Raw genomic sequence first — 13,194 nt, 5'->3', positions numbered from 1 at the left:
CTGGCATTTCTTCTAAATCACTAAGCCTCTCTTCAGCTTCCAGTATTCTATTTAACCTACTTATTAAGTCCTTAGTTTCAGTGATTACATTTTTTTAAGTTTCAGGTTGCTTTTCAGTTCTTTTTTATACATTCCAGCCAGCTCTCTGGAATCTATAAATTATTCATCCTATCACCTATTTTTGACATATTAATCACATGTCTTTTTTAAAACAATTTTTTCTTGATGCTTAACAGATGTCCATAGTTTTGGGGTACATGTAAATAATTTAATACATTCATATAATTTGTAAAGATCAAATCAGTATACTTGGAATATCTATCACCTTAACTTTTTTTAAGATTCTAGAAACACTTGAATTATTCTCTTCTAACTATTTTGAAATGTACAATAAATTATTGTAAACTGTAGCCACCCTAATGATTTATCAAATACTAGGTCTTATTTCTTCTATTAGACCATGTATTTGTACGTATTAATCAATTTATCTTCATAGTTCCCTTCCCCCTACCCTTCCTGGCATCTGGTAACCACCAATCTACTCTCTATCTTCTCAAGATCAACTTTTTTAGTTCCCACATTGAGTATGAACATGCATTACTTGTCTTTCTGGGCTTGGCTTATTTCACTTAATGTAGTGACTTCCAGTTCTATCCATGTTGCTGCAAATGACAGGATTTGAGCCTTTTTTGCAGCTGAATAATATTTCATTGTGTATCTATACCACATTTTCTTTATCCGTTCATCTGTTCATACGCACTTAGGTTGATTCCATATTTTGACTATTGTGAATAATGCTGCAATAAACATGGGAGTGCAGATAGCTCTTTAACATATTGATTTCCTTTCTTTTGGATATATACCCAGTAGTGGAATTACTGGATCATATGGTAGTTATATTTTTAGTTTTTTGAGAAACCTCTATACTGTTCTCCATAGTCGCTCTGCTAATTTACATTCCCACCAACAGTGTATGAGGGTTCCCCTTTTCCACATCCTCACCAGCATCTGCTACTGCCTGTCTTTTTGACATAAACCATTTGGACTGAGGAGAGATAATATGTCACTGTTGCAAAGTAATTGCAGTTGCAGACTATGAATTTTAAACCATTATAACTATGCTCAAACACATATTTATTAATTAAAATAGGAACCGTTACAATCAACACATTTTTGCCAATAAGAAATAAGTTTGTTTATTCCTATGGTGTAAAAATTTGTGCTTTAGGATTCAACAAACTCTTGGAAAGCATTTTCTGCATTCTGCTGGTTGTGGAAGCATTTTCCCTGCAAAAGGTTGTCAAGATGCTTAAAGAAGTGGGAGATGGTTGGTGAGAGGTCAGGTGAATACGGCGGATGAGGCAAAACTTTGTAGCCCAATTCGTTCAACTTTTGAAGTGTTGGTTGTGCGACATGAGGTCGGGTGTTGCCATGAAGAACTGGGCCCTTTCTGTTAACCAATGCCAGCTGCAGGCATTGCAGTTTTTTGTTCATCTCATCAATTTGCTGAGCATACATCTCAGATGTAATCATTTCGCCAGGATTCAGAAAGGTGTAGTGGATCAGACCAGCAGCAGACCACCAAACAATGACCGTGACCTTTTTTTTGGTGCAAGTTTGGCTGTAGGAAGTGCTTTGGAGCTACTTCTCGGTTCAACCACTGAGCTGATCATCACCAGTTGTGGTATAAAATCCACTTTTCCTCGCATGTCACAATCCCATCAAGAAATGGTTCATTGTTGCACAGAAAAAGAGAAGACGACACTTCAATACAATGATTTTTTTTATTTTTGCTAGGCTCTTAAGGCACCCACTTATCTAGCTTTTTCACCTTTCCGATTTGCTTCAAATACCAAATGACCATAGAATGGTTGACATTGAGTTATTTGGCAACTTCTCGTGTAGTTGTTAGAAGATCAGCTTCAATGATTGCTCTCAGTTGGTTGTTGTCAACTTCCGATGGCTGGCCACTGTGCTCCTCATCTTCAAGGTTCTTGTCTCCTTTGTGAAACTTCTCGAACCACCACTGCACTGGACGTTTGTTAGCAGTTCCCAGACCAAATGCGTTGTTGATGTTGCAAGTTGTCTCCGCTGCTTTACGACCCATTTTGAAGTCAAATAAGAAAATCGCTCGAATTTGCTTTTTGTTTAACATCATTTCCATAGCCTAAAATAAACATAAAGTATATACCAAGTAATAAGTCGTTAGCAAAAAAAAATGAGAAATATGCATTAAAATGATATATGACATAACCACATGTATTTAAAAATGTATTCCAATATCAAATGGCAAATTTCAACAATGCTAAAACCACAATTACTTTTGCACCAACTTACATTTCTCTGATTACTGATATTGAGTATTTTTTCATATATTTGTTGACCATTTGTACGTCTTCTTTTGAGAAATGTCTTTTCAGAGCTCTTGACCATTTTTTTAATTTGCTTTTTTTTTTTTTTTTGGTGCTATTGAGTTGTTTGAGCTCCTTATATATTCTGGCTATTAATCCCTTGTATGATGGATAGATTGCAATATTTTCTCCCATTCTGTGGGATGTCTCTTCACTCTATTGATTGTTGTCTTTGCTGTGCAGAAGCTTTTTAGCTTGACATGATCCCATTGGTCCATTCTTGCTTTGGTTGCCTGTGCTTTTGGTGTCTTACACAAAATAAATATTTGCCCAGACAAATGCCCTGGAGTCATTCTCCAATGTTTTCTTCTAGTAGTTTCATAGTTTCAGGTCTTAGATTTAAGTCTTAAGTCAATTTTGATTCAATTTTTGTGTATGAATAGCCCTGTGCACACACAACATGATTTTTTTTAGAAAAACCAAAAGATGCCACCGAAAAAAATGTTAGAACTGATAAATGAATTCAATAATTGCAGGATACAAAAATCAGTAGTGTTTATATACACCAACAACAAACAATCTGAGAAGAAAATCAAGGAAACAATCTCATTTGCAATAGCTACAAATAATATATAATACCTAGGAATCAATTTAACCAAAGAACTGAAAGATCTGTATAATAAAAAGTATAAAACACTTATGAAAGAAATTGAAGAGAAAATAAAAAGAAAAGATATTTCATGCTCATGGATTGGAAGAATTAATATTGTTAAAATGACAGTACTCCCCAAAGCAATTTACAGATTCAATGTAGTCCCTAACCAGATACCAAGGATGTTCTTCACAGAAATAGAAAAAAAAATCCTGAAATGTATATAAAACCACGAAAGACTCCAAATGGCCGAAGCAATCCTGAGCCAAAAGAACAGAGCTGGAGACATTACACTACCTGATCTAAAAAAAAAAAGATTTTTTTTTTTTTAAACTGAGTCTCACTCTGTAGCCCATACTGGAGTGCAGTGGTGTGATCTCACCTCACTGCAGCCTCCGCCTCCTAGGTTCAAGCCATTCTCCTGCCTCAGCCTTCCAAGTAGCTGGGATTACAGGCACCTGCCACCATGCCCAGATAATTTTTTTGTGTGTGTGTTTTTAGTAGAGATGGGGTTTCACCATGTTGGCCAGGCTGATCTCAAACTCCTGACCTCAAGTGATCCACCCGCCTCAGCCTCCCAAAGTGCTGGGATTACAGTCGTGAGCCATTGCTCCCAGCCTGCCTTCAAAATTTACTACGAAGCTATAGTAACCAAATCTACATGGTAGTGGTATAAAAACAAACACATAGACCAATGGAATAAGCTAGAGAACCCAGATATGAATCCCTACACTTAGAGCCAACTTATCTTTGACAAAGGCACCAAGAGCCTACAGTGAGGAAAGGACAATCTCTCCAATGAATGATGCTGGGAAAATCAGATAACTATATGCAAAAGAAGGAAATACAGTTCTTTTTAATTTTAGCAAATAATTTCAATAAATGAGTCACCTGTGGATCTGGGTTTTTTCCCCTCCTGTCTGTTTTGTGTCATGTCTGTTATTCCTTTCTTTATTAATGCTGAATATTGTATTTGTTAAACTATAGTGATTCTGGATAATGTTACTTCTCTCCATGAATCTGTTTGGCCAGCAGAGTGTTGGCAGATTATCTTGATTCTGGGACTCAATTACAGATTTTGTAATACTCAGCCTGCCTCTTGTTTATCTCTGCTTTTCCAGTATGCAGACACCTGGATTCCCAGTTGAGATCCTGGAGTTTTTAATCAGGATCCCTCTCCCTTGGAAGTTTCTAAAACCTAGTTTTTGTCTCCATAGGACAGTGAGACTGTGGAAAAACCTTGCTCAGTCCTTCACTGGCTTTCTGCCTACCTTATTGTACTCTTCTGTAATTCAATAATTATACAAATCATTCAGCAAATAATTTCTTATTCTTCAGCTCATTTATCTTTTGGAAATGCATGCTTTATTGTTTGTACTAGATTTTATAAAATAATTGTATGCATCATAAAATATATGCTTTTAAAATATAGTAGCTTTCCTTATCTCAGCATTTAAAAAAAAATGAAACTTCTTCATAGTCTGTTTTCCCTGGTACTCAAGTAAATTTTGTTTGTTTTTCCTGTTCTATATTTTTTTTCATTTTCTTAACCGGGCTTCAGACTCTGTATCATTAAAGTAGTTATTCGTGTTTGGATAGTCATAAGATTATAAAATTTAGCGTTGGAAGGAACCTAAGACATCATCTACTGTTGGCTAACCTCCCACACAGTGCAGAAATGTTTTCTGCAGCATCCTTGGCATATGCTCATCCGGTCTCAATTTGGATATCTTCAGCAAAGGAGCTCATCATTTCCTGAAACAATCCATTCTGTTGGACAACTCTATTTTAAAAATCCTTATGTTGAGCTAAAATATGCCTCTTTGTAACTTATACTCATTTAATCATTGTTTCAAGTTTTCCTTCTGGAGTAAGTCAAAACAAGAGAACATTTCAGATAACTGTACTTAAAGCAGATCTTAATGCCATTCCTGTCTCTCTCACTCTCTGTGTGTATGTCTTTTTTTTTCTTTCTTGTCCCAAAGCATTGAACATAAATTTCTAAACTTGGATTAATAGTCATAAGGAGGGCATCTATTTGGTAATAATTTTTAAATTAGCTTTATTATAGACAAATTCCTCTGATATTTGAAGACAGAAATTTTTTTGTAATTATCTTAAATTATATTTTTGTATAGAAAAAATATTAAGAAGACTGCCATTTATTTTCAAAGATGATACTGTATAACCACTTGTGGGGATGTAGAGGAAAAAAAGCAGTCTTCAATTGCCAAGATGTGATTGAAATCTGAGGGGGTGCATTTTTGTTTTTAGTACTTGTAAATTGCCTTTAAAACCTGTTGTTTTTAAATTAATAATTACCATAATCATATGGCACCTAATGTTTATTGAGTACTACGTGTAATTCATGTATCTTATCTCTCCTTTTAGACTGAATTCACTGCTCAATAATAATTCTCCAATCTCTTTTAGAATAACTTATGATCTAGTTTTTTTGTTTTTGTTGTTGTTGTTGTTGTTGTTGTCGTTGTTTTTGAGACGGCGTTTCACTCTTGTTGCCTAGGCTGGAGTGCAGTGGTGTGATCTCGGCTCACTGCAACCTCCTCGTCCTGGGTTCAAGCGATTCTCCTGCCTCAGCCTCCCGAGTAGCTGGGATTACAGGCATGCGCCACCATGCCTGGATAATTTTTTTTTTTTTTGTACTTTTAGTAGAGATAGGGTTTCTCTACAGGTGATCCACCAGCCTCAACCTCCCAAAGTGCTGGGATTAGAGGCGTGAGCCACCGCACCTGGCCAATTTATGATCTAAACAGAGCAGTGAGCATTAAGGAAGGTACTATTAGTAATCAGAAGGTAGTATTAGTAATAGTCATTCTTTTAAAGCTGAACTTCAGGTTATTCTATCAGCTAGTACTATTACACAGAAATTTATATATACGTGACATATTGTTTTGAGTAGTTCTAAAAGGCATTCATATAAGGTTATTATGTCCTGTCCTGTTTATGATTTAAGCTTCCACCTACATCCTAACCCCTTCTTCACATTCATAATTGCAATGTAGTTTTGTAGGCAAAAATTGCTACTTTTTTTGTAACCTGCCAAAAGTGAAAAAAGATTCCCTTTTCTTGCCCCACTGTTCCTCAGGTAAAATGAGAGAAGCCATAGGGCATGCAAGGCTGGACTGCCTACCCTAGAACAGTCCCTTATTGGCCCTTTTTAAGATGTGCAAAAAGGTGGAGTTTGAAGAGTTAAAGCTGTTGTAATTATAACCCTTAAATTTCCAGAGCCTGGTTAGAGGACAGCATGGGGAACGCCTAGTGCTTCAATTATTTTGCAAAAATGCGATTTTTGTGAAATGAATCCCGCTGTCCCTAAAGAATATCCATTCTCATTCTACGTGGTATTCTCAATCTTGGCTACAAAATTAAGTGGTGCTGATGCATGAGTTTCATTCTGATTTAATTGGTCTGGAATGGGTTCTGGGTTTCCAAGTGATTCAAATGTTCACCTAAGTTTGAGTCACTGCTCTAAAACTACTATTACACAGTGGGAAAAAAAAAGTTCTTCTAGGCCCAAAAGTTGTGATTTCAAGAGCTGGCATAAGAAAAGTGCTACTAACAGCCAAAAAGTGCACACAGGAGGATCCCACTGATTATAGATATTCACATTTCAAGATCACATCACTCTGAAACATCTGATTAATTCTAAAGGTAACTTTCAGAAATGTGCCAGGCAGTTAAAAGTTGAAGGGATTTTATTTTTACCAAAAAATATGTCTTTTTAACCTCAACCTGTGAGGAATCGCTTTTAAGATCTACTGTTCAGAAAATAAACAACTTAATGAATTAGTTCCATTTTGCAACATTTCATACTCTAGAAATTTCATCAAAGAAATGATTGGCAAACTTTGAGGAAAATTGGTTCATCTAACTTCCTTTTGTTAGTAGAGGAAAAAAACAGTATGAAATACTTGTTTCCCCCTATGCCTTTTCGCTCTTTAAAATGGATTTAAGGCAGTTACTATGAATTCTGTCTCTAAGAAGGAAAGTTTCACACAACGAATTTTCATTAGGAGTGATAAGAGATAATTATCATAGAAACATGCTTCCTCTTTTTATGCTGTCTTTTCTAATTTACACATTGCCACAGTCAGTCATTCTACCTGTGCTAGCTCTAGGATGGGTTGAGGAAAATATTTTTTTCACTTGAATATTAAATATTCTTTTTCTTAATGACCTACTTCATCATGTCCTTTGCTCTGTTTTCTTTTCCTGATATCATTTTCTTTTCTGAGAAAATTATATCTAAATTTCTGAGAAAATTATATCTAAAAACAGTAACTGCCAAATTATGTTTGACCCATTGATTAGGCGTTTCTGATTCTAGCTGCTAGAATGGAATAAATCTTTTAGGAGCCAGCAGCTTAGCTCTCACACCAGACACTGGCCCAGAACACTGCCAGAAGGCTGCACCGCAATCAGACTTCAGTTGTGAGAGTTCTTAGTTTCCTCACGCTCCTCCCTCTGTGAAGTATATTTAGCTGAGCTTGTGCATATGACTTCAGTTCATAAAAAGTTTACAAGTGCAGCTGGAATGCTTAGCATTTGATTGTTACATAAATAAGCATTTGAGAACATATGTAAACTTGACAGTGTTAGTACCAGATGTTCCAGTAACACAATAATGTACTTTGAATGTCCGTTCTCACTCTCAGCTTGTTTATTTTGGCAGTACTTCTTTATCTGCTAACTTTCAGATAAGCATATATTTGCTCTCTCCATAGTGTTGATCCTCTTATTGTTACATTCAAATTACATTTATTATATTTAGTATGTAGAAGTACAAATAACAGAAGCACTAAGACCTAAAATCATTTCTACATATGTCTCCTTAAAATACAAACTGTCTCAGCTCCTAAATGTTTATGGCATATAAAGAAGAAAGAATCTTCTCTGGGTATAGGTATAAACTCATTTCAGTAGGAATTGTCTTTCCAATTATGGGTTATGCAAGTACTTTTTTTCCCTTTTTGGCCACCAGGCACTTAAATTAAGAGATTTCTGTTACTGTAAAAATTCCCCTGCCTTCCTCAGGTCTTCCCCACCCCTCACCATACCTGACAATTGTTTTGTTTTGCTTGTTTTGGGAGGGTTACTTTATTTTATTTTTGGTTGGAAATAAAAATTGTATACATTTATGAGATACAATGTGATATTCTGCTACACATTTACATTGTGGAATGATTAAATCAAGCCAATTAACATATCCATCACCTCACATACTTTTTTGTGGTAAATCATAGAAGCTTTTGACATTCTAGAGGTTTTATTTATTTATTTATTTATTTATTTATTTATTTATTTATGCAGTGGCAGGATCATAGCTGACTGCAGCCTCAACCTCCCGGGCTCAGGTGATTCTCCCACCTCACCCTCCTGAGTAGCAGGGACTACAGGCGCACGCCACCACATCCAGCTAATTTTTATATTTTTTGTAGAGATGAGGTTTCACCATGTTGCCCAGGCTGGTCTTGAACTCCTGGCCTCAAGCAATCCTCCCACCTCAGCCTCCCAAAGTGCTGGGATTACAGGTGTGAGCCACCATGCCTGACCAGAAGTTTTTATTTCCTCAGAGGTTCATTGTGCAGTTATTTCAGACATGCGGAAAAGTAGCATGAATAAGAATGATACTAGAATGTTCATATATCTATATATTTTGTACCATCATTCACCTGTTGCTGACATTTGCTCCATCTGCATTACTAGATAACTGTGCTCACTCATTCTCTTTTATCTCTCTGAATATATATGTATGTTTGTGTGTTTGTATATATGCATATATATACACACACATAAGATATGCATATATGTATATATGTACATGCACAACACATTTTTTCTGAACCTTTTGAAAAGTAGTAGCATGGTCCTTTACTCCTATATACTTCAATACCTAAAAATAAAATTTTCCTAAAAATAAAAATATTGTCTTATATACAAGTAAAGTTAAAACTGATGCATTTTTCTAATCCTTCATCTGTATTTCAATTTTGTTAGTTAACCCAACGATATCCTTTATACTGTTGTTTTTCCTCAGGAAAAACAGGGTCGGGACTGTTTTTAGGACTCAACCTAGGATCAGGTATTACATTTAGTCTCTTCAATCACCTTTAATCTGGAGCATTTCTATAAAGCTTTGTTTTGCTTTTATAGCATTCAAATTTTTGAAAACTGTAATTCCATCTTTAATAATAGAGAATTATTTGTTTTGGTTTTGCATGATGTTTCTTTGTGGGTAGATTGAGGTTACATGTTCTGTGCCCAATGCAAAGTGAGAGATGATGTGCTCTTCTCAGGGTGTCACATCAGGAGGCACACTATATCCATCTGCCCTCAACGCGGATGTTAATTTTGATGACCTAGACAGAGTAGTGCCCAGTTTCTCTACTGTGTGGTTATCAGTTTTTCTCTTGCCACTAATAAGAAATCTGTAGGAAAACAATTTAATGTAAATATACTAGATTACAGCTTTTTAAATGACTTGAACTAAACATATTTTTATGATTGTACTGTGCACAGTCATACTATAAAAGCCCTAAAGTTGCCTAGACTTTTCTATCTACTTTTCTTTATCCCTGAAATTCTCTTTCCTCTCAGCCACCTCGCTCTGAAACTGCCTTTGTTCTTAAGGGCCACGTGACAACATCCACCCAGCCTTTTTGCTTCCTGAGTTTTCTCAGTCTGAGCCTGACTTCTGGAATCAGACTGAACATGTTGGGTGTGTTCTCTGCAGGGAGCTCTGCTGAGGTAATTACAGGTTCTGGAAACCATGGTGACCTGAACTTTACTGAGGGAGGCAACCTATTTGGAGATAACGTCCAAATATGGTCAAGAATGAAAGCAAAAGTTTGAAGCCAGAAAGTCAATTCTTAGCCTCAGAATGGGAGGTTATGTAAGGCCCCAAAAGGGCAATCAATCATGAAATTCAAAGCCAAAATCAACAGGTTGAGAGACGTGGTACAATTTGTGTTAAGGCAATAGGTTTAGAATTAATGCCCTGAGGTTGATAGAGGTCTGTCTTTATGTGAAAACAGCTCTGCAGCAAAGACACAAGCCTGATAGCCTAACAGAGCCTGACTCTGCCCTGCTTTGGCTTTGAATGGTAGAACACCATTACTCAATAAGGGGCATGACCTCAGAGAGGGTAGAGCAGGCTCCCAATAAGAGTAAGCATAGTAAGGATGCATGGTGCAGTTCTAGAAAGAAAAGAGCCAATTGAGTTCATCACTTGAATTATTTCCCTTGGTGGGAAATGTATTTTATTTCTATGCAATATTATAAAAAATACTTTAGAAACACACTGTATTATAAACTTCAAGCTCACCTCCAAAGATATAGGAGAACAAGAAAAACGTGCATGAAGTTAGTAAAAGTGATCTAATTAGCATTCTTATAGAATGAGCTGTAGATTTACTGGAGTCTTACTAAAGGGAAAAATACCAGAGCACCAGACTAGCACATCAATCATTTGAGATTGTCTGACAGTCTTGAAGAGGATATCCTGGCTGCAGAAAGCACACTGCTGTCTTAAGGCTAGGGGCCCAGGTCAGAACATAGGAAGAACAAAAGATGAGCAGTTTTGAAAGGAACCAGCTGGCTTAAGGTGATCCAAAGTGCACAGATGTTAAAACCTTAGTGTTCCAGCAATACAGTTACCCAAAACAAGAATAACAGAATAACCACTACAAAATTATAAGACTCGATTTAGCTTGTTGACCCTTGAGGTCTGAGTATTTATGTCATGCCAATTTTTTACTACTTTAATGTAATTTTCTTTTGTGTCTTCTGGTTGATGGCTATAAAAAAATAAAATTTCTTATAAAAGTTGAAAACTAAATTGTAACTGATCTTTATTAGAAATATGTATAGAATTCTGTCTGTGTGAGATCTTAAAGATCTTTCGTGCTTTTTAAATGATCTAAGCACAATAACCAATACTTTATAATTTCCTGTGTAATTATCTCAAACTTCCTCATACTTAATACAGGTGGTTTTATGGCAAGTCAAGAGATGATAGATCTCAAGTCATTTATGAACTTCCTAAAGTGTTAATTGAATGTAAAACAGAATAATCTAAAACTGAAAACTAAAGTGGTTTGAATCACAGGAATAATCAGGAACTAAAAACATACGAGATTTGAAAAATGTTAATTTTGTTGTTTCACAGTGTCTGTGAGTATGTGGTTAAAGTCATGAAAAATAGCTCAACATTCTTTGAGACCTTAGTCATTGTTTTCTATTTAATGATGTTGAACATTTTGTGAGTGTAAGGGGTGTTATTAATAATTATTTGGAGGCGAAACACACCCTAGAAAAGAGTTACTGTGTGCCCTTTAAAGATATTTAAAATGAAGTATCATCTATAGTAGAACCAACAGCATACTACCTAACTTGAGACAACAAGTTTACTTACTCAACAGACATTATCAAACACTTCAAACCTTTATGGATATCTCAGTACCGTCAATGAGTACATGAGTTGGTCATGTAAAAATTCCATGTTGTATTCACCATACCATAAAAGGAGATCTCCCTTGCTCTCATATGAAGATGTGAGAACAATAATATTAAAAGTGTCCCTCTGTGACTAGTTGTCTATATTTTCAATTCTAGGGCAGAACGTCATAAAATAAGCAGAATTACAAATTTGATTATCAAACTCTGTAAGTATATCATGTTCGTTTGTTATTTGTATTCAGAGAATGTGAGGGTGAGACTATGTAATTTAGCTGCAGCTTGCTGGGTTGTTTTTTTTTTTTTAACCATCCAAATAGCTTCATAGAGATGAGCTTTAAAGAATGGCTTAAACATACTGTTTTTTTCTTTCTTCTCAGGTTAGTGTCACTTCAAAAATAAAAATAAAAATAGGCACTCTTACTGGAACATCAGGAGTAATGCTGGGTATAAACAGGATTAGAATATACTTAACTGTGGTAATCCTTCCCGACACACATAGAGATGAATTGATAACTGGATTTGGCATTTCAAATATTTTTTACCAAGGCAAAGGCTTTAGGGTGTTTTCTCGGAATTAGAGAGTTTAGAGATGAAAAAGGTGCCATTTATTATTTTCTCTTTCTGTCAGCTTAGGACTTCTCTTTGCAATCCTGTTTATAATACTGGGCCTGTCTGTTCTTAAATGTTTCACCTGTTGAAGGATGTTCCATCAAAGGATGTGCTAAAATCTTAGATTGTGTGTACCAAAGGTTTTGACTGAATAATATTCTGATAAAATCAAGTAAGGTAATGTATTGGAAAGGAACTTGGGCTTACAATCAGCAGTAGTGAGTTCTAGTCAGGAATCTGTAATATAATTTGTACATGATCTTGAGCAAATCACTTAGTGTCTCTCAATTTTCTGTTTCCTCATGTGAGATGTGAAAGGTTTTGGCTAGCCTATATTATTCAGTTTGTTAGATAATCAGATAAATATATCATTTAATCAAATTAACCACGTCAGTGTATCAGTTCGGCCAAAATATTTGTCATTTATATAAGAAAGACTATAAGAAATCAGAAAACTAGATTATTATTTTCTTGACAATAGTACTACTTTGCCAAGTAATGGCAACTTAAAAGATCTTTCTCTCAAACCTGGCAGTATTATACCATTTTTACTACAATATTATTTTCAGGAATATAATCACAGCTTACCTATTACCAGGGCCTTAGAGTATAAATGAAAAAAAATGATTAGCTTTTGCAATCCTACTTTATCCTGGGACTCAATAAAGAAAATTAGTATCCTTCTTTAAAAAAGGGGGAAAAAAGATGACTATATTCCCATTCCTCCAAAATATAGAATATTCAAATGATGAGTAAATAGACACTAACCTCTCCTCCCTTTTTTTTTTTTAACTTCAGCGCTAACTGATCTGAATAATTTTCTCTTCACCAAAACTGGTAGAATATTTTACTTTATCATCAGGTTATTTTTTATTGCAAAGCTGTAACTTCACAGTATACTTATACTGAAAAATGCATAGGATTTGTAATCAGGAGATCTAGCTTCAAGAATCTGTTCTATTACCTCATATATATATAATTTGAGTAATTTCTTTAAAGGTTTAAGGAAACCTTTGAATCTTGGTTTCCTTATTACTAACAAGGCAGTAGCAGTAATATTTGTCATTGGAACATCTGTTGGTAAGAAATTAAATAATGAATGTG

General features: G+C 35.3%; 1 protein-coding gene across 6 annotated transcripts in view; it reads left to right on the top strand.

The window, feature by feature from the left end:
* The window catches only part of DPH6 (diphthamine biosynthesis 6), a 445,531-nt gene that overhangs the window by 235,609 nt on the left and 196,728 nt on the right, over nucleotides 1-13,194 (top strand). For 5 of the 6 annotated variants that reach the window (XR_010123937.1, XR_010123938.1, XM_063652564.1 and 2 more), the window contains exon 9: nucleotides 11,638-11,687. Coding sequence is in view for 4 of the 6 variants with exons in the window: in XM_063652564.1 (XP_063508634.1) it covers nucleotides 11,638-11,652 (15 nt within the window). In the remaining 2 variants the exon portion in view is untranslated. Of the gene's footprint in view, nucleotides 1-11,637; nucleotides 11,688-11,858; nucleotides 11,880-13,194 lie in introns of those variants that run through there. The other variant, XM_063652567.1, reaches the window with a different exon arrangement.

The sequence above is a fragment of the Pongo pygmaeus genome, chromosome 16, assembly GCF_028885625.2.
Source record: "Pongo pygmaeus isolate AG05252 chromosome 16, NHGRI_mPonPyg2-v2.0_pri, whole genome shotgun sequence".
NCBI classification, from domain to species: domain Eukaryota; kingdom Metazoa; phylum Chordata; class Mammalia; order Primates; family Hominidae; genus Pongo; species Pongo pygmaeus.
Note: the sequence above shows the minus strand (reverse complement) of the source record. Positions and strands in the feature narration are given on the sequence as shown.